At 41.7% G+C, this 19,380-nt stretch overlaps 2 protein-coding genes across 3 annotated transcripts; both read left to right on the forward strand.

The window, feature by feature from the left end:
- Positions 1 to 307: 307 nt before the first annotated feature.
- Positions 308 to 9,613, forward strand: B2M (beta-2-microglobulin). Of its 2 annotated transcripts, XM_058156068.1 has the most exons (5): positions 308 to 364; positions 427 to 501; positions 5,471 to 5,749; positions 7,505 to 7,541; positions 9,112 to 9,613. In XM_058156068.1, the coding sequence occupies exons 2-4, from the start codon at positions 429 to 431 to the stop codon at positions 7,516 to 7,518; spliced, it is 366 nt and encodes a 121-aa protein (XP_058012051.1). In that variant the 5' UTR covers positions 308 to 364; positions 427 to 428; the 3' UTR covers positions 7,519 to 7,541; positions 9,112 to 9,613. The 2 variants fall into 2 exon arrangements, with proteins under 2 accessions (XP_058012051.1, XP_058012050.1); XM_058156067.1 differs by having other exon boundaries at positions 310 to 501.
- A 3,004-nt stretch (positions 9,614 to 12,617) lies between these two features.
- Positions 12,618 to 18,661, forward strand: TRIM69 (tripartite motif containing 69). The gene is made up of 6 exons (XM_058156066.1): positions 12,618 to 13,409; positions 14,170 to 14,265; positions 14,885 to 15,118; positions 15,505 to 15,527; positions 16,779 to 16,903; positions 17,831 to 18,661. Exons 1-6 carry the CDS (start codon positions 12,861 to 12,863, stop codon positions 18,373 to 18,375), a joined length of 1,572 nt encoding a protein of 523 aa, XP_058012049.1. The 5' UTR covers positions 12,618 to 12,860; the 3' UTR covers positions 18,376 to 18,661.
- Positions 18,662 to 19,380: the final 719 nt, after the last annotated feature.

The raw sequence follows: 19,380 nt of genomic DNA on the forward strand, positions 1-19,380 counted from the left end.
CAACCGGGATCTTTTCCACCTTCGGCCCAACCGCTGCAACCCGCATTTTTATCTTCAGCGCCAGCAGACGCTCCTCCCGCCTCCTCCTTTGGAAGCCGAGCTGCCTTTCTCGGAAATCAGCCGGGCCTTCCCAGCAGCCAGAAATCGAAAGTGGAAGAAGCGGCGGGCAGAAGTGCGCCTGCGCTGGAAAGTCCCGAACTCCTTGAGCAGACCCCTGCGGGAACCCTCGTGCCTAGCGACCAGTGACGACACGGCCCTTTCGATTTTTTGATTGGTCCAGAGACAGTTTTTTTTTCCTTTCTCTCTCTTAGGCGTAGTTCCCCCAACTCCGCAGAGTCACTTCGGTTTCGGGGAAACGTGGAAGGTGGTTGTCGCGTCTGCAAAAAATAATAATAATAATAATAATTTTTTTAAAAAACCCAACAGCGATGGCCTCCAAAGAACTTCTCCTCTGGTGCGTCGTGCTGGTGTGGGTCTCCGGCCTGACGGAAGCCTTGGAAAGTAAGACCATTTTTTTCTGCTTCTTGCAATTGCCAGTGCGGCGCTCCGGCCGCGGGTTCTTGTCCTCCTGTCCCGTTTTCTTACCCGGGTTAGAAACGGGTGACTTGAGAAGTTGCTGTGCTTAAGATTTTTTCTCTCCCCCCCCCCCTATTATTGGTTGCATTTCTTCAAGAGCTTTTCTTCAAGAGAGGGGAGGAGCTACAGGAGCCCCCGAAACTCGCAGGGGACTTTGCGGGGTTCAAGGTGGGTTTGCGTCTCCTAGGTCTGTCCCGGGTTAGCCCAGGGGTTTGCGGGAAGATAGGGGTTGTAGTCTTAAGGAGATCGGCGGAGACTCCTTGCTTCTCTTTCTGTGGCCTGGTATATAATTCTTATTTCTTTTATATCCTGCTTTTGTTATTTTTTTAAACGAATAATCTAAGAAATTAAATTTGCGTTTCCCGGGTCTTTTTTTTTTTTATTTGCATTTTTATCCCGCCCTTCTCCGAAGACTCAGGGCGGCTTACACTATGTCAAGCAATAGTCTCATTCTATTTGTATATTTATATACAAAGTCAACTTATTGCCCCCAACAATCTGGGTCCTCATTTTACCTACCTTATAAAGGATGGAAGGCTGAGTCAACCTTGGGCCTGGTGGGACTTGAACCTGCAGTAATTGCAGGCAGCTGCTGTTAATAACAGACTGCATTAGCAGTCTGAACCACAGAGGCCCATCTGTCTGTCCTGGGTTAGCGGGAAGATGGGGTTGGGTAGCGTTGAGATCACTGGAGACTTCCTATCTCTCTTTCTGGAGCCTTCTATAATCTTATTTACTGATAAATCACCTTTATGATGTTTTATAAAGAATCTAGGAAATTAAATTTTCTGAAATATAATTTTCTGAAATATAAAAATGATGAACAAATTTGCGTCTCCTGGGTCTATCCTGGGTTAGTCTGGCGGTTTGCGGGAAGATGGGGGTTGTAGTCTTAAGGAGGTGAGCCGCGGCTTCTTCCCTCCTTTTCTGTGGCCTGGTATAGTCTTATTTCTTTATTTCCTGCCTTTATTATTTTTTACAAATAATCTAGGGAATTAAAAAGAAAAATTTGACTCCCTTGTAATACTTATGGGAGACGGGTGGACAGATCTGGTTGGAAGAAAAATAGGAGAATTGAATTCCATTTTCCTTTTTTTAAATTCGTATTTCTGTTGATTGGGAAGTACAGGAAGGAAATGGGAGGGGTTCCCTTTTGTTTATTCTTCTATTTTTAATGCGTTTTAAAGCTGCCTAAACTTCACAGGATGGCTTAAAACTATTCCAAATCAATAAAAATCCATTTTTTCCCTAAATGGCAGGAGGTTGTGTATCGAGCATCCATGATGGGTGAGGAACACGTAGGCCTGTGATGGCTACCATCTTGTCTTTTTAAAAAAAAATAAACTTCACTTGGTTTTCTTCCCTTGACCATATTTCTGATTTAGTTGTGGGGCTCAGTACCCCAAATGCAAAAGGGAAGAAGGGGAAGACTTGAGTAGCAAGTATTCTCCGAAAATAAAATAGCCACGAAGTGCTCCTCTAGCGTTTCGCAGTAGTTGCTAGATTTAGGAAAATAGAGGAAAACTTAAAAGAGTTTGAGAAATTAATAGTGAAAAGAAGCTTAGGCCATAAATTTCCTGACACTCAGCTGTCCTTTTTTTTTTTACTTTTGCTTTAAAAATATTTATTTATATCCTACTTTTATTACTTTTACAAAGAGCTCAAGGTGATGAACCGGGGTGAAATGTTCCCCTGGTTTGGACCGGATTGCCTGATCCGGTAGCGATGGTGGCGGGTGGTTTGGAGAACCGGTAGCAAAAATCCCTGTCCACCCCCGTGCCCAGCTAAGCTGCGCGATCATCAAAGGTTTCTTTTTTTTTTAACTTTTAGAAGCATTTTTTCTTCGGCCGAAAAAATGCTTTTAAAAGTTTAAAAAAAGCCTCTGATGATCGTGCAGCTCAGCTGGGATTGTTAGAGCCTTTTAAAAGCATTTTTTCTACAACCTCTTCGGTGGAAGAGATTGTAAAAAATGCTTTTAATAGGGTCTGGCGATCAGGCAACTCAGCTGGCATTGTCAGAAGCCCTTTAAATGCATTTTTTCTACAACCTCTTCAGCCAAAGAGGTTTTAGAAAAAATGCTTTTAAAAGTAAAAAAAAAAAAAAAAGGCCACGCCCACCCAGTCACATTATCTTCCCCACTCAACTGCCTTTCATGCCTAAGGCGGAACTAGAACACACTGTCCCCTGGTAATTGGCCCAAAGCCATCCAGCTGGCTTTCATAGCTAAGGCCGGAACTTGAACTCGAGACCTCCTGCTTTTTAGCCTAGAAAAAGCAAAGGAACAAAACACAACGAAAATTGTGATGGATACGTTGTCCAAGAAAACAACAACACTTTAAAAAGGTGCTTTTAAAAATGTGAAAACAAAAGAAACATTTTGTTTGCTCTAAAAATCATTGGTTTTTTTTTATAACTTGGGAACTTTAATAGACGTGGGTTTCAGCTTACAGAGTTCCTCAGCCAACATGTTGACTGAGGAATTCTGGGAGTTGAAGTCCACACATCTTAAAAGTTTCCAGCTAAAATGTATGTCGCACTTTTATTTATTCTTTGTCCTCCCAGAATTTGAGGTGGGGATGGGATTTACCTCTCCCTTAACCTTGTGATCTCTATTACAATAACGGCAGCGTTCTGCGGTCACATGATCTCAGGGTGGATTTGATTTAAATCAAATTTAAATCACTAGTAAAAAAGGCTTGATTTAAATCCACTCGATTTAAATCATAATTTTTAAAGAGCAACTATCATTTTTGTCCCGCAGCAGCTCCTCCTCTGACCCGCTGTTGACTCACCGATATTGGAGAATATACAGCCTCCTACTATATAACTAAGCTCCATTTCATGCTGAATAAAACTAAATTGTGAATGTAAAACTTAAATAGAAAACTATCTTCAGATAGAATTTAACTCCAAAAGCATTTTATTAAAATAAATTTAATAAAAATTAAAAAAACCTGATTTACCGGTAAATTTTTTAAAAACCTGATTTTTAATTGTTGTTTTTTTTTAAAAAAAAAAATCACCGATTTTTATCCATCCTGCATGAACTTAATTCCCAGCTTGCTTCTGACATGGAAACTCAATGGGGGAGCCGGATTCACTTAACCACCATGTGATTCGCTTAACGGCCGCGATAAAAATGGTAATAAAAATCGGGTCCGGTCATGTGGATGATTTGCTTAACGACCGCATGGCTTAGCAACCAAAATCCCGATCCAAATTATGGTTGTATGTTGAGGACCACCTGTACCGGAGCCAGGAGAATCCTGCTTGTAGCCAAAGGATTCATTTGTGAACCTACTTTTTGGCTTTTTTTTTTTAAAGTCCCCCCTCCATCTTTTCTAAAGAGGTGGCCCTGTTATTGTGCATTACTTGCCTGAAGCCACCTGGATGTTCTCTCTGGAAGCAACATTGGAGGGCCAAATCTATTGTTTGGAAATTCATCTAGGAGAGAAGCAACCTGGAATGAAGGAGAAACTTCCTAACTGTGAGGACAATTAACCCGTGGAACAGCTTGCCACCAGAAGTTGTGGATTCTTCGTCATTGGAGGTTTTTAAGAAGAGTCTAGACCAGGGATGTCAAACTCAATTTCATTGAGGGTTGTGTTTGATCTTAGGGGGCCAGATGGGTATAGCCAGGGTGGACATGGCCAGCTCGACGCCACTCGTGTCAGGGGTGCCTGTGGTAGCCCGAGTGCTCTGCCAGTGAAAATGATGGCACTTAGATCCTAAGAAATTATCGTGTATGTACCCAGATATGCAAGCAAAATGTTGGATATGTAATTGTGATGATGCTACATATTTTCATATTTGGTGGACTTGTAAGGATATAAAGGCCTTTTGGATAAAAATTTGGTGGATTTTACAAAATGTTTTGAAAAAGAAGATAAACTTCCTGCCGCAATTTTTTTTGTTGGGAATTATTACGGACTGTACAGTAATTGAGACTAAATTGATTTTAAATCTAATAACAGCAGCAAGATTACTAATAGGACAATACTGGAAGAAAAAAGAACTACCTACAATAGAAGAATGGATATTGAAAGTTGCCAATTTGGCTGAGATGGCGAAGATATCAGCCTTTTTGAAAGACAATACGCAAGAAAGATACTTAAAGGAATGGAAAAAATGGATTGACTATATTCAAAGTAGATATCAGACTAAGAGTTATCAGACTGTTTTTGAATGATTATGATGTATTATTTTTGTTTGTTTTCGGGGGAAGTTAGGAATTGATGATTGTAGGGGTATAATTAAGTTGGGACGAAATTTTTTTAGCATACGTTTGTTTTATTTTTAACTATACCTTGTGTTCGTTCCGGGAAGTCGGGGAGGGGTTGTGAAGGAGGGGAGGGAGGGGGAAAGGGGAAAAATTTTCTGTAAAACTTTTTGAATAAAAAAAAAAAAAGAAAACTGAGCTCGGGATGGCCGTGTGTGGTCCTTCGCTGGTTCCAGAGTGGCCCTGTGGGCCAGATCTAAGCACTCCGTGGGCCGCATCTGGCCGCTGGGCCTTGAGTTTGACACCCCTGATCTAGACAATCACTTATCTGAAATAGTATATAGGTTTTCCCGCTTGAGCAGGGGGGCTGGACTAGAAGACCTCCAAGGTCCCTTCCAGCTCATTCATTCTAAAATTACAAAAATTCTATCTCAGGGAAGGCCCCCTGGGCAGGGTAGAGAAAATATGGGCCAGATGGACCTGGATTTACAACATCTTCTCTTCTCTTCTTCTTTTTTTTATTTGCATTTATATCCCGCCCTTCTCCGAAGACTCAGGGCGGCTTACACTATGTCAAGCAATAGTCTTCATCCATTTGTATATTATATACAAAGTCAACTTATTGCCCCCTTCTGTTTTTTCTTTCTTTTTTTTCTTTTGCCCCTCAACCTTTAGAACCTCCTACAGTGCAAGTGTATTCCCGCTACCCTATAACCATCGGCAAGGAGAATATTCTGCACTGCTTCGCGGAGAGTTTCCACCCTCCAAAAATCAACGTTACCCTTCTGAAGAATAACGCTGAAATACCCAACGTCAAGCAGTCCGACCTCTCTTTCAAGGAAGACTGGACCTTCCAGCTTCTGACTCACGTTGCGGTGGTTCCCAATGGAAAAGATGAATATTCGTGCACCGTGAGCCACCAAGCGCTCAAAGAACCCATGACTGTGAAATGGGGTAACTACTTTGGCTTGACTTTGGGTTCTGTTTCTTCTTCCCCCTCCCCATCCTTCCTCCACTTGAAACGGGAATAGTTAAGATGGCCTAGTCCGGTGATGGCAAACCTATGGCATGTGTGCTGTTGCACATTCCTCTTCCGGGTTTCTGGCGCGCATGTGCACTTGACAATCAACTAGCCTTTGTGTGTGAGGCAATGCCGGAAACCGGAAGAGCTGGTCTTCCGTTTTCCAGTGTGAGCATGATTGGTGTGTGCGCATGCATGACAGTAATCGGAAGTCTTGCTGGCTGCCGCGCATGCCGAAAACCAGAAAAGTACATTTTCTGGCACGTGCATGCCCTCTGGGCAGTTCCGCTTCCTGGTCGCGGCCCCGATGAGTGCGCGTGTGAAGCACTTCCTTTTTGGCACTCGGTGCTGTGTGTCCTCGGACCCCCTTTTCAGCATTTGGTGCCAAAAAGTTTCGCCATCACTTTCCTAGTTCATGGTTTAGTCCAAGAGTCTCCAAACTTGGCCACTTTAGGACTTGTGGATGTCAACTCCCAGAATTCCCCAGCTACTTAATGCTGGCTGGGGAATTCTGGGAGTTGAAGTCCACTAAGTCTTAAAAGTGGTCAAGTTGGGAGAACCCTAGTTTAGCTGGAGTCTATCTCCACGTATTGCTGATCTAGTCTTCCTACTCACCCTCCCGTTGGTGTGGGATCCTGGGAGTTGTAGTTCAGCATCATCCGGGGAGATAGAAGTCCCTCACCCTTCCTGTAAAAGGACCAGTGCAATGAAGCTATGTTCTGGCCACTGAAGCAACCGTCCGTTGAGCCCAGTCCTAACGTCCAATGAACCGTGATGGTCTGTTGGGATTTGTCACACTTCCTGCTCTACCATCTCTGACAAACCATGGCTTACTTTTTCAGCCTTTGATGGTTGAGCAGTGAAGGAAACAGGCAACCCATGAGCTACTGGAATTCTACTTTATCGTCATGGGGTATAATAATAGAATTCTGCAGATCAGGGGTCTCCAATCGTGATCCCTTTAAGACTTGTGGACTGTTTTTTTGAACTCCACAAGTCTTAAAGGGACCAAGGTTGGAGACCCCTGCTGCGGATGATAATAAGAGTCCCTTTTCTGTATCTTAGGATTTCAGGAGACTTGTTTCTAAAAAGAAAGAAATGCAATATGTTCATTAAGTCTGATTGTTTTTATTATTACGTATTACATTTGTATACTGCCCAATTCCTAACCATTCTGGGCAGTTCACTTGTAAACATCATGAAAAGGAATCTGTTACAGATCCGTTGTGGATCTTTATGTTGGATTCTGTTCTAGCTTTCCCTTTCCCATCACTTTCTTTTCTTTAAGACGGTTTCTCTTGACGTTCCTCTGAAATATACGAACTCATTCTAAAAAAGCCTTGATAGAAAATGCTGCCAGAAAGGTTTGTTTTTAACCATTTAAGACAAAAATAAAAATAAAGATTTAGGAGGTGAATTTCGTGTTGGGCATGCAAAGCAATGGCAAAGAATTAGTTTAGCATCTGTAGCAGGGGTGGATATTATTTTACTACTGGTTCACAAGGGGAGCACAGATCATCTATGTTGATGTCTGGGTGGGTAGGCGGAGCCTCCCACTGCTTTTACTAATGGTTCGCAAGAACCGGACCGAACCGGGAGCAAGCCACCACTGATCTGTAGGCCCTCAATGATTTGTTATTTATTTGAAGAAATATATGCTGAAAGTTTATTCTCTTTGTGTTCCACAGAACAGGATTACTAACCCAGTAATCTCTAGCAAATAAGGTAAGAATGTCTGTTTCATGAAAAGTATAATTCACAGGAAATAGGAAAGTGTGTGTATTATTTTAATGCGTAATATGATTACTCGGGGAGTAAAAGCTCAGCTTGCTGTCACAAAAGACAAAGCAGTAAGCAAAGTGAAACTAGAGAGCCAATGTGGTTCAGCAGTTTTCACCAGGAAAGAGACTAAAAGAAGAGAGCTGATATTTCAGACCAGGGTTTCTCAGACTTGGCCCCTTTAAGATGTGTGGATTTCAATTCCCAGAATCCCCCTGCTGGCATACATGTACTGTGTTTCCCTGAAAATAAGACCCTGTCTTACACTTTTTTGAACCCTGAAATAAGTGCTTGGCCTTATTGTCGTGAGCTCAAAAGCCCGATTGGGCTTATTAATAATAATAATATCAGAGTTGGAAGGGACCTTGGAGGTCTTCTAGTCCAACCCCCTGCCCAGGCAGGAAACCTTACACCATTTCAGACAAATGGCTATCCAACATTTTCTTAAAAATTTCCAGTGTTGGAGCATTCACAACTTCTGCAGGCAAGTTGTTCCACTCATTAATTGTTCTGACTGTCAGGAAATTTCTCCTTAGTTCTAAGTTGCTTCTCTCCTTGATTAGTTTCCACCCATTGCTTCTTGTTCTACCCTCAGGTGCTTTGGAGAATCGTTTGACTCCCTCTTCTTTGTGGCAACCCTTGAGATATTGGAACACTGCTATCATGTCTCCCCTAGTCCTTCTTTTCATTAAACTATTATCAATAATTATTATCATTATTATTATCAGGGGATGTCTTATTTGGGGAGAAACAGGGTATATGTTTGCATGTGTGTGCAGAATCCATATGATATACCAGTGACGAAACTGGAATGCGAATGCATGCACGGGCACCAGAGCCCAGAAACCTGAAGACTAGTTGGCCGGTTTCCAGTGCGCGCATGTGCTAGTCAGCTAGTCTTCACACGCGCCAGAAAGCAGAAGATCAGCATGCCATGGGTTGGCCATCACACTGATACACTGTCAAAAAGCATAGAACACAATTACCAAAATAATCATAATATGCCGCACTTTAAAGCCGAGCTTCCTTCATTATCTACTTATCAAAAGGTCTTTTTTACCCAATGTAGGTAAAATGCAGTCCCTGCTGTGATCGGGTAATGGGTTCATGTGTCTCAAAAGATTAAAAATGTGGCAACTAGATCAACGTTTCTTAATCTGAGATGTTTCGCTTCTCATCCAGGAAACTTCGTCAGTCATGTGTCCTTACCCAAAGGGAAAAAACCAAACAATTTTATTCCATTTTGGATAATTTAGCCAGGTTTGGAGAGCGGAAGAGTTGAAAACACCGTGCACAAACTTTTGGCAATCTTTAACAAGAGCCCTGAACAACTCTTGCAATACTTTTAGAAGTACTTTCCCTATATTGGCATGTTATTATATTTTCAATATAGCCCTGTTAAGAGAGCTTCAAACGCAAGATGCAAAAAACAGTTTATTTCCAATCCAGCCTATAATATACTGTACCACATTTCTTCTTGTTGTTTTAATGTAAAAATAATCTTTTTTTTTTCCAGATTTGATGAATGATGCTTTAAACTACTATTATGGCTGCTGATCTTTCTGAATTTATTTCAAATGCTGTTTCTGCCTATCAATGACTGAAGAGCTCCAATTTCAACTTTTTAAAGCAATGCATTTTCAGGAAAGGATCAAAGTTAGACATCACGTGTTTAGATAAATCAGCATTTGAGGTATCATGATTTTACACACAGTTTTCTATATTTAGAGTCATAGTCCATTTGGAGTCACCATCAATCGATCAATCTGGGTGTGAAAACGTCATCATTTTTGCTTTACTGCTATGTTAAATCTTTTAGGAGTTAAGAGTATTTTCTTGTGTTATTGTGGAGATAAGAATGAAAGAATTGAATTTTCTAAATATGATAATTAAAGTTTCCTTTTATAAACTGATATCTGATAGGCTAGTTCATTTGAGAGTCTTACCTAATATATAAGTTCTTTTTGCTATCCTCCACTAATGTACACATAACCCTCAATAAAGGTTGTCTAACAATGTTTTCTTTGAAAGTTCTTTGTGACTTTGAATGGTTGAGTGAAGCATCTCAAAAGTAGTTTACATTAGGTTGCATACCAGTAGTAATAGCAATAGCCCTTAGACTTATATGCCGCTTTACAGTGCTTTACAGCCCTCTCTAAGCGATTTACAGCCTATTGCCCCCAATAATTTGGGTCCTCATTGTACCCACTTTGGAAGGATGGAAGGCTGAGTCAACTTTGAGAGCTGGTCACGATCGAACTGCTGACAGCCGGCAGTCAGCAGAATTAGCCTGCAATACTGCATTCTAACCACTGCACCACCATGGCTCTTAACCAATACATTAAAACAATATTCAGTTTTTAAAAATGATTGAGATGGGGGGGAAAAGGCAGGGGTGGTGGGAAGCCAACAAGCTACATGAGATCTGGCCAACATTCTCAGCTAAATTTAGCACACAGCACATGCTTAGGTCTTTAACAGCTGGTGAAATAGGTTGCACCGACAATAATTTAGCAACGATATTTCTCAAGAGTTGTATCGTCTGAGGACTTTTTTGTCCAGTAAATAATCCGGGTGGTATTTAGTTTATAAATAAATGCCTCAAAATCATAACGGTTTCACAAGATTTGAGGAGGTTTTTTTTTTCCCTGATGTAAAATTATAAAAGCAAGAGGTGTCAAATTTGTGCCTCTCTGGGAATATTGGATTACAATCAGTTGGAAAGTAGTGCCAAGGAAAAAGAATAAGGGCTGTTTGACAGCTGTTACTCAGTTTGTTCTTGCTTTTGAGAGCTTCATGAGGAGGTTTGAGACTAAATCATTTCATAGGAAGCCAATGGAATCTTCTGGAAGAAGAAGACAGTTGGAGAGTGGCAGTTACAAGGCAGGACCCTGAAAGGTTAGTGAGGAACACGGGCAAAGAACCAAAGGTTCCTCTGAACAATAAAGGGAAGACTTTATTCTGCAAAATAGGTGAATTCCTAGAAATGCTACAAATGGTAGATCATTGTAGAAATGGGTGGAAATTGGAAGCCAGGTCAATTTATCTTGAAGCACCCCAAGGAGGAAGGGCTAGATGGTGACTTCTAGGTCCCAGTGTGGCGTTTTGAAACAATATTTTCAAAGCAGGAGCTCATTCCAGGCCTGAAATAACCTCAAGTGGAAATTGGTGAGATGCGTGGATTTATCTGCCAACTGCAAAACAGAAGGACTGAGTCTGGACCGCTAATGCAACCTGGTGCCCACATGTGTTAAGATTGTTGTTGCTGCTGCTATTATTAGTTTATAGTCACACCTTGGTATAGGACTGCTTCAAAACTTGTCAGATTTGGTATGTGATGCATTTTAAAACGAACATTTTGTCCCGGTACTTGTCATTTCTCCTGGTACTTGATGTGTAAGGTAGAACTTATTGGTGTTGGCTGTCTTGTGACTTAGTACCTCTTCCGGCTGAAATAAAGGGTTACGTGATAAAGTCACATGGTTTGCTTGGTACTCATCGTTTTTAGTACTCATTGTGCCTCCTGGAATGAATGATGAGTACCAAAGTTACAAGACACCTGAATCATCCAAGTTCTGTCACTGAAGTCCTAAAATGGCCGAATATCATGAGAATTATGCAGTCCAGCATATCTACAGATCTCCAGGTTGGGAAATGCTGGTCCAAAATAAATGGTAAACCCCACATGAAGGGATTACTTCACTTCAGGGGTGAAATTCAGCAGGTTCTGGAGAACTGGTAGCGGAAATTTTGAGTAGTTTGGAGAACCGGCAAATACCATCTCTGGCTGGCCCCAGAGTGGGGCGGGAATGGAGATTTTGCAATATCCTTCCCCTGGAGTGGGGAAGGAATGGGGATTTTGCAGTATCCTTCCCCTGGAGTGGGGAGGGAATGGGGATTTTGCAGTATCCTTCCCCTGGAGTGGGGAAGGAATGGGGATTTTGCAGTATCCTTCCCCTGGAGTGGGGAAGGAATGGGGATTTTGCAGTATCCTTCCCCTGGAGTGGGGAGGGAATGGGGATTTTGCAGTATCCTTCCCCAGGAATGGGGAGGGAATGGAGATTTTGGAATATCCTTCCTCCAGGAGTGGGGAGGGAATGGGGATTTTGCAGAATCCTTCCCCTGCCACGCCCACCAAGCAACGCCCACAGAACTGGTAGTAAAAAAAAATTGAATTTCACCGCTGCTTCACTTCCATATCGAGGTCAGCATCTTGCATCCTGTGAATATCCTGTGATTCTTAAATACTGGCATTGGTGGGTTTTTTTTAATAACATTGGGACACTGAAGGACTAATATAATAATTTTAGCTGTATTATTCTCATTTGTAATATGTAGCCAATCAACTAGCCAAATTATTGCCTTATACACTGTAAGCCGCCCTGAGTCTTCGGAGAAGGGCGGGATATAAATGTAAACAAAAAAAAATAAAAAATAAAAAAATAAAAATTAACCAGTGAAACCTTTTGATGGTTTACAAAGGTGATTGGGCTGCAGGTTTTTAAATTGTAAAAAAAAAACAAAAAACAGGCCGGAGAATTTAACAGGAAACGGCAAACATGAGTCTTCCTCAGTTGACCACTTTGGTAAGGGTGGATAGATGTACTATCTCTCAGGATTTTCATCAGAAGGACTTAACCCTGTGAGTTATACTCCAACATATCTAGAGGTTTAGAATTGGCAAAACTAATTTCACCTATTGTTGAATCTCTCTTTATCTCTCCCTCCCTCTTTCCTATCTATCATCTCTCTGTCTCATCTCTTTCTTTTTCTCTCAACTCTGTCATCATTTCTCTCTACATCTACCTACCTACCTACCTACCTACCTACCTACCTACTTCTATCTATCATATCTCTCTCTCTACCTCTATCAGATATCTATCTATATCATCTAATCTATCTATCCCTATCTCTCTATCATCTACCTACCTACCTACCTCTATCTCTATCATCTCTCTCTCTCTCTCTCTACCTCTATCAGATATCATCTATATCTATCTATCTATATCTCTCTATCATCTCTCTTTACATTTATCTATCTATCTATCTATCTATCTATCTATCTATCTATCTATCTATCTATCTAATTTAGTTGCCTCTCATATCCAACAATTCTACCTAGAATGAATCTAGCAAATTCATCAAATAATCAACTTTATTTTGGTTAAGGATCGTAGATTCATTCAGTGAAGGAATTGGGAGTGATTCCCCAGGTAGCTGATCTACTAATCCAACTGTTGCCATTAAAGACCATCGTTCTCATGCATGCTTTCTTCCCTACTTCTGATTGTTGCTTTAGTGTTTGCCCTTTCCAGTACAATGTCCACTTCCACCAGCAAAAATCCGTCCACTTCTTCGCTCATTTCCCTAAACGACCGAGCAGTGAGCCCGATTCTTGCCAGCTCGTCAAACACCTCGTGGGACCTGAGTGCAGATGACTTCACGAAGGAGTTGTCCTGTCCTCTTTGCCTCGAACTATTTAAAGAGCCGGTCATTCTACCTTGCGGCCATAACTTCTGCAAACCTTGCCTGGAGGCCATCTGGAATAGAAAGGGCGTTTTCTGCCCAGAATGTAATGCCAACGTTCCTGACCACAAGCTCATAATCAACCAAGCCTTGGAAAAGATGGCGGAGAAAGTTAAGGCTTTTCATGTGGGAGGCCAACAGCAGAAATGCATGGAGCATGGAGAACCACTGACCCTCTACTGGAAGCCTCAAGGGAAACTAGCTTGCTTCACCTGCCGAGAAGCTCAGATGCCCAAAGATCAATGCACTCAGTTTCTTCTCATCCCCGATGCAGTGCAGATATATACGGTAAATGACGTGCTGAGGCCTGATCCCACGAATAGTCCTGTGGCCTAGGCCAGGGGTCTCCAACCTTGGTCCCTTTAAGACTTGTGGACTTCAACTCCCAGAGTTCCTCAGCCAGCTTTGCTATACAATGAGGACTATACAATGAGGACTATACAATGAGGACTAGGAGCATAGGCTTTCCAAGCAGAGAGAAGACCTGTGGGAGTGCAAAACTAGGTACAGGCGCCTGGAGGCTCAGTGGGCTGAGATGGTCAGCCAGTTCCAGGCCATGATACAGTCCCACTGGACAAGGGTCTCCAGCTCTTTGCCACCAGTGGCGCTTCCGTCCAGCCTTCACCCAAAGCCCCACACCAGGAGGCTGAAGCAGACTCCAAGTCGGAATTTCTGTCCCCCTCCGACCCACAAAAAAAGAATTCTGGGAGTTGAAGTCCTCCAGGCTTAAAGTTGCCGAAGTTGGATACTCCTGTTCCAGCAGATCCTCTCTTAATGTTCTGCAGTATTTCTCAAGCCGTGCAACGTTAAGCCTTGTGGACTTCAACTCCCAGAATTCCACAGACAGCATGTTGGCTCTGGAATTGTGGGAGTTGAAGTCCACACCACTTAAAGTTATTGATATAGTTATTGATATTATCAATATAGTTATTGAGTTTAAAGAACACTTGTGTTATGACCCACTTTTCAAAGCTAAGGATTTGGGGCTGAGAGAGGTTGCTTTTTAACCTGGCTAAAATGGAGCTGTAATTTCACATTATGTCTACAGGAAAGGCTACTCACATTGAGGCTTCAGCTCAGGTCTATCCTGGTAAAACTGGAGGTGTTGAAGAGTGCTCAGGAGGAGAAAATATCCAGTCATAAAGTGAGTATGAATGATAGCAGTGTCCCAATATTTGAGGGGCTGCCACAAAAACGGGGTCAACCTATTCTCCAAAGAACTTGAACAAGAAGCAATGGGTGGAAACTAATCAAGGAGAGAAGCAACCTAGAACTAAGGAGAAATTTCCTGACAGTTAGAACAATTAACCAGTGGAACAAATTGACTCCAGAAGTTGTGGATGCTCCAACACTGGAAGTTTTTAAGAAGAGCTTGGATAACCATTTGTCTGAAATAGTATACCGTTTCCTGGCTGAGCAAGGATTTGAACTAGAAGACCTCCAAGGTCCCTTCCAACTCTGTTATTCTGCTAATTCAATAGATACTATCAGTTTGAATTTTTTTTCGGCGGGGAGCAACACATTTATTCCCCCATTTTGAATCCAAATAAATATACTGCAAGCCAGTAAAACCAGAATCATTTTTCTTTCTTGGTAGCCATTTTTAAAGAGCAACGTTGCAAAAGCTCATTTACGGTGTAATTATTGTTCCATGGTAAATAACAGATCAACGATCAGAATCCATATCGCCAGCATCAGTTAATTGCATGGACTTTGTTTTCAATCTCTTTCTCTCTCTCACTTTTTTTTTTTTTAATTTTCAGGAAAACAAACTACAGCTCCAGTACCATATCGCCTTGGAGTTCCTAAAGCTGCACCAGTTTCTTCACACCAAGGAGAAAATACTAATTCATCGGTTAAAGGAAGAGAGCGAAATCCTTCTGCAGGAAATGGAAGGAAACCTAAATAAACTCCAAGACCAGTCACAAATTGCAAAAGACACTTTGGTCTGCATTCAGGCTCGGTTATACCAGCAAAATTCTGCTGGTTTCCTAAAAGTAAGATTGCCAGATTACAGAGTTGCACGTGGTTTGGAATGACGTTGCTGGAGTGTTAGACATGTAGGACTCAGGGCCATCTGCTTAGCCCATGTTATATGGAGCCCATGTCCATAGAAGAAGGACGTAGTTGAGAATTACGATGTCAAGTAGACAAGGTCAGAGATGAAGCTGGCAGCCCGTTTGGCTTTAAGCTCATTTCATGTAGATTTTAGAAAGGTATGAAGGCCCCCAGGGGCCTTCAAAACGATGAAGGCCATTGAGAATTTTGAAATCTAATCTTTGCTTTGCTGAGTTATATTTATACTTATAAGTGGGTCCAAAGGGAAGGCAATTTAGAAATGATTCTTCTTCCTTTTCTCTTGTTTTTTTTTTTTTCCTGACAGGGAATAAAGCCATTTGTAGAACGGTGAGTACAAGTCTATAAGGAAATATTTTGAAATGATTATAGCAGTGTCCAAGAGTAGGAAAAAATACGACGATAAACCACAAAATCTGGACCACTCCCATCGGTTGGCTTGATTTGTCTGCTGCGGCATATTCTGCCCTGTCTGAAGGACCCAAACAAGCATAAATACATAAGGTTCTTCCCTTTAGATTGGGAATCCTAACATTCAACCCCTTCAGCATCTATGTAGTGTTTCACCTGTGTTGATGCAAATACATGTATTGGTGTTCAAGCAATAAATGGGTTTCAGTAGAATAGTTCTATCTATCTATCTATCTATCTATCTATCTATCTATCTATCTATCTATCTATCTATCTATCTATCTATCTATCTATCTATCTATCTATCTATCTATCTATCTATCTATCTATCTTCTATCTATCTATCTATTTATCTCTGTCTCTGTCTCTGTCTCTCTCTCGCTATCTACCACATTTCAGTCATTTCTAATTTCTAGATTCTGTCCACATTTTGCATCTTTTTTGGTATTCAATAAAGGAGACGATTTGTAGCTCAGGGTTGAACTATGGAGTCCTTAGTGCTCTCTGAGCTTGGTGTTTTTTTGCAGACGCTTCATTACCGAACTAGGTAATATCATCAGCGCATGGACGCTGTTATCTACCTGGGTAATGAAAAGACTGCAAGAAAACAACCAAGATCAAAGAACACCAAGAGCCCTACAACAAATAAGTTAATTGGCCCGTGTTGCCACTTCATTTTTTCCTCCTTAGTTCCATGCATTTATATCAGACAGGAAAAAATTCCAGGGATGATGTGGCATCAAACACAGCTCTTTCCCATATAGTAGTTTGGGGACAACATATACAATTCTTTGAGGCAGGAAGTGTTCCTCAGTGCGTTGCTCTTAGCCAGTATATCCCAAGGGAATAGTCGTTTCTGGGATTATAGCAATAACAATAGCATTTAAACTTATATACTGCTTCACAGTGCTTTTACAGCCCTCTCTAAGGGGTTTACAGAGTCAGCCTCTTGCCTCCAACAATCTGGGTCCTCATTTTACCCACCTCGGAAGGATGGAAGGCTGAGTCAACCTTGAGCCTGGTGAGATTCGATCTGCCAAATTGCAGGCAGCCGGCAGGCAGCAGAAATAGCCTGCAGTACTGCACTCACTGCGCCACCATGGCTCATTATGTCCCAGATTATCTCCCATCACTGCCACATTTAACTAACTCTACAAATGTCCTGTGTAGGATGGAGAACAAAACCGACAATTCGTCTCTGGGACAGTTAGTGACCGGGACGTTGAACTCTGGAGAATTCAAGGGCCCCATGCACTATGCGATGTGGAAAGAAATGAGAACCATCCTTAATCCAGGTAAAGAAGCAAGCAGATCTTAACTGAAATTGATTCCCCGCCTCCACATGCCTATCATAGAAGAAGGGATGGGGAAGCTAATGCAACTGATTGAGATGGCGAAAGAAGTTATTCTGATTAAGGAAAATCTGACTTCGCTTCCACTTGGAAACCACTTTTGGACTTCTTGCTAGTAACTGAAAGAAGCACACATTTAATTTTGGGATTTGCAGAAATACTGTGTATTGCTGTTGATTCTAGAATAAGAGTTCAATGTATTTAACCCTAACCCTAACTCTGCCGCCTTCAACAGGACCTGTGTTTAACTTATAGAATCATCTATTGCAATGTCCTTCCTGTTAAAGACTATTTCAGCTTCAATCACAACAATACAAGAGCAAACAATAGATTTAAACTTAATGTTAACCGCTTCAATCTTGATTGCAGAAAATATGACTTCTGTAACAGAGTTGTTAATGCTTGGAACCCACTACCTGACTCTGTGCTCTCTTCTCAAAATCCCCAAAGCTTTAACCAAAAACTGTCTACTATTGATCTCACCCCATTCCTAAGAGGTCCGTAAGGGGCGTGCATAAGAGCACAAACGTGCCTACCGTTCCTGTCCTATTGTTTTCTTTCATTATATCCAATTAATATAGTTATTACATGCTTATGCTTATATATATATCCTTATATATTATATAGTTACTTTCATGCTTATGCTTATATATATATGCTTATATATTATATAGTTACTTTCATGCTTATGCTTATATATACTGTTGTGACAAAATAAATAAATAAATAAATAAAATAAAAATATTTCATATCTGTACCAAAGAAAGTTAGCATATCATATAGATAGGCCTTGTATATTGTGTACCAAGTCATTTGGAGGCATCTCCCAGGCTTCAAGGATGGTTCTCATTTCTTTCCTTCCTTCCTCAGATATCACCTTCGTCACCTTGGATCCTAACACAGCCCACCCCAACTTGATCCTCTCCGAAGGGTTGACCTGTGTCTGGCATAACGACAGGAAGCAGATTCTTCCAGATACTCCAGAAAGATTTGATTGCAGCGTTTCGGTCTTAGGTTCTGAAGGATTCACCACCGGGAAGTACTATTGGGAAGTGGAAGTGAGGAAGAAGAGCAAGTGGACTTTAGGAGTTGTCCGGGAAAGCATTAACCGGAAAGGGAATTATCCCCTCTCACCCAAGGAAGGCCACTGGTTGATCAAGCTGAGGAATAAGAACGAGCTGAAGGCCGTAGATGTCCACCCCAAATGTCTCACCTTGCTTGGCCATCTGTGCAGAGTGGGGATCTATTTGGATTACGAAGGGGGCCAGGTATCTTTTTATGATGCCATGTCCATGTCTCACCTCTACACCTTCACGGACACTTTCGCCGAGAAGGTGTACCCCTACTTTTGCCCATGTCTCAATGATTCCGGAGAGAACAAGGAACCACTGAGGATCATAGCTTTCGATATGTAGAAGCACGGTGAAGGTGGAGATGTCTCCTCAGCCAATATGTCTGAGCCTGGCTCTGTGGGAGCTTATAGGATTGTGGGGTACGACTCCAGGGCCAGTAGAAGGGCCCAACCAGTTCCCTTGGAATTCTGCTGGGGTTTACTCCTCACTCTTTCCAAGAATAGGAGTTCCTTTGTCCCTTTCTGTGGTTCAGCTAGGACAACCGTCCCATTTTGAAAAGGTAGTCAATGCTTCCTTGACTACCTGAAAAGCATCTCCAATGAGGTCATTCAATTTCTTTCCAGGAGAATTTCCGACTGTAAGGTAGAGCAGAAAGATGTATCCCAAGCTATTAGTGTTCCATTCCATAACACTGTAAGAGTAATAATAATAATAATAATAATAAAGGTATCTTGATCAAATCAAAATAAAATGTTAAATTTAAGCATGGATTTTTCCCCCCCACCACCATCACTGACATATAATATTGATTGGTTAATTGTTTTACAACCCCCTAAAAGTCCTACGCTTCTTCTGCTAAATAGCTAAATGTCGCGTCACCTGTATTTCACCCCGGGGTCACCGGTATCTTGCAAAGCGTGCCGGCTATGTGGTTTTGGGGTTTTTTCTTATAAGCGAGCTATTCTTGTATCCTAATATCCTGGCTAGTGGTTTTCTAACAGGTAAGGTGCTAACTTCTGTGTGCAACCCCCCCCCCACACTTCCTATTGCAGAGCAGAATAAAAGAACAAACAAATTTTGTCTCAAGGCAGTAACCCCCGTCCCCCATTCCCCACGACCCCCAGCCTCCTCCTGCAGTGAGAGAAGACAGGAGAAAGCAAAGCCCTTATCTGTTTGTTGCAAGGCAAAGAAATGAAGATCGGAGGAAATGTTTTATCAGAATTCATAATTCCTCACTCTCACATCCATTCCATCCATACCTGGGTCCTATTTCCACATGTGACCCTTCCTCCGATCCAGTGGTGGGATTCAAGTAATTTAACAACCGGTTCTCTGCCCTAATGATTT

The sequence above is a fragment of the Ahaetulla prasina genome, chromosome 13, assembly GCF_028640845.1.
Source record: "Ahaetulla prasina isolate Xishuangbanna chromosome 13, ASM2864084v1, whole genome shotgun sequence".
Classification (NCBI taxonomy): domain Eukaryota; kingdom Metazoa; phylum Chordata; class Lepidosauria; order Squamata; family Colubridae; genus Ahaetulla; species Ahaetulla prasina.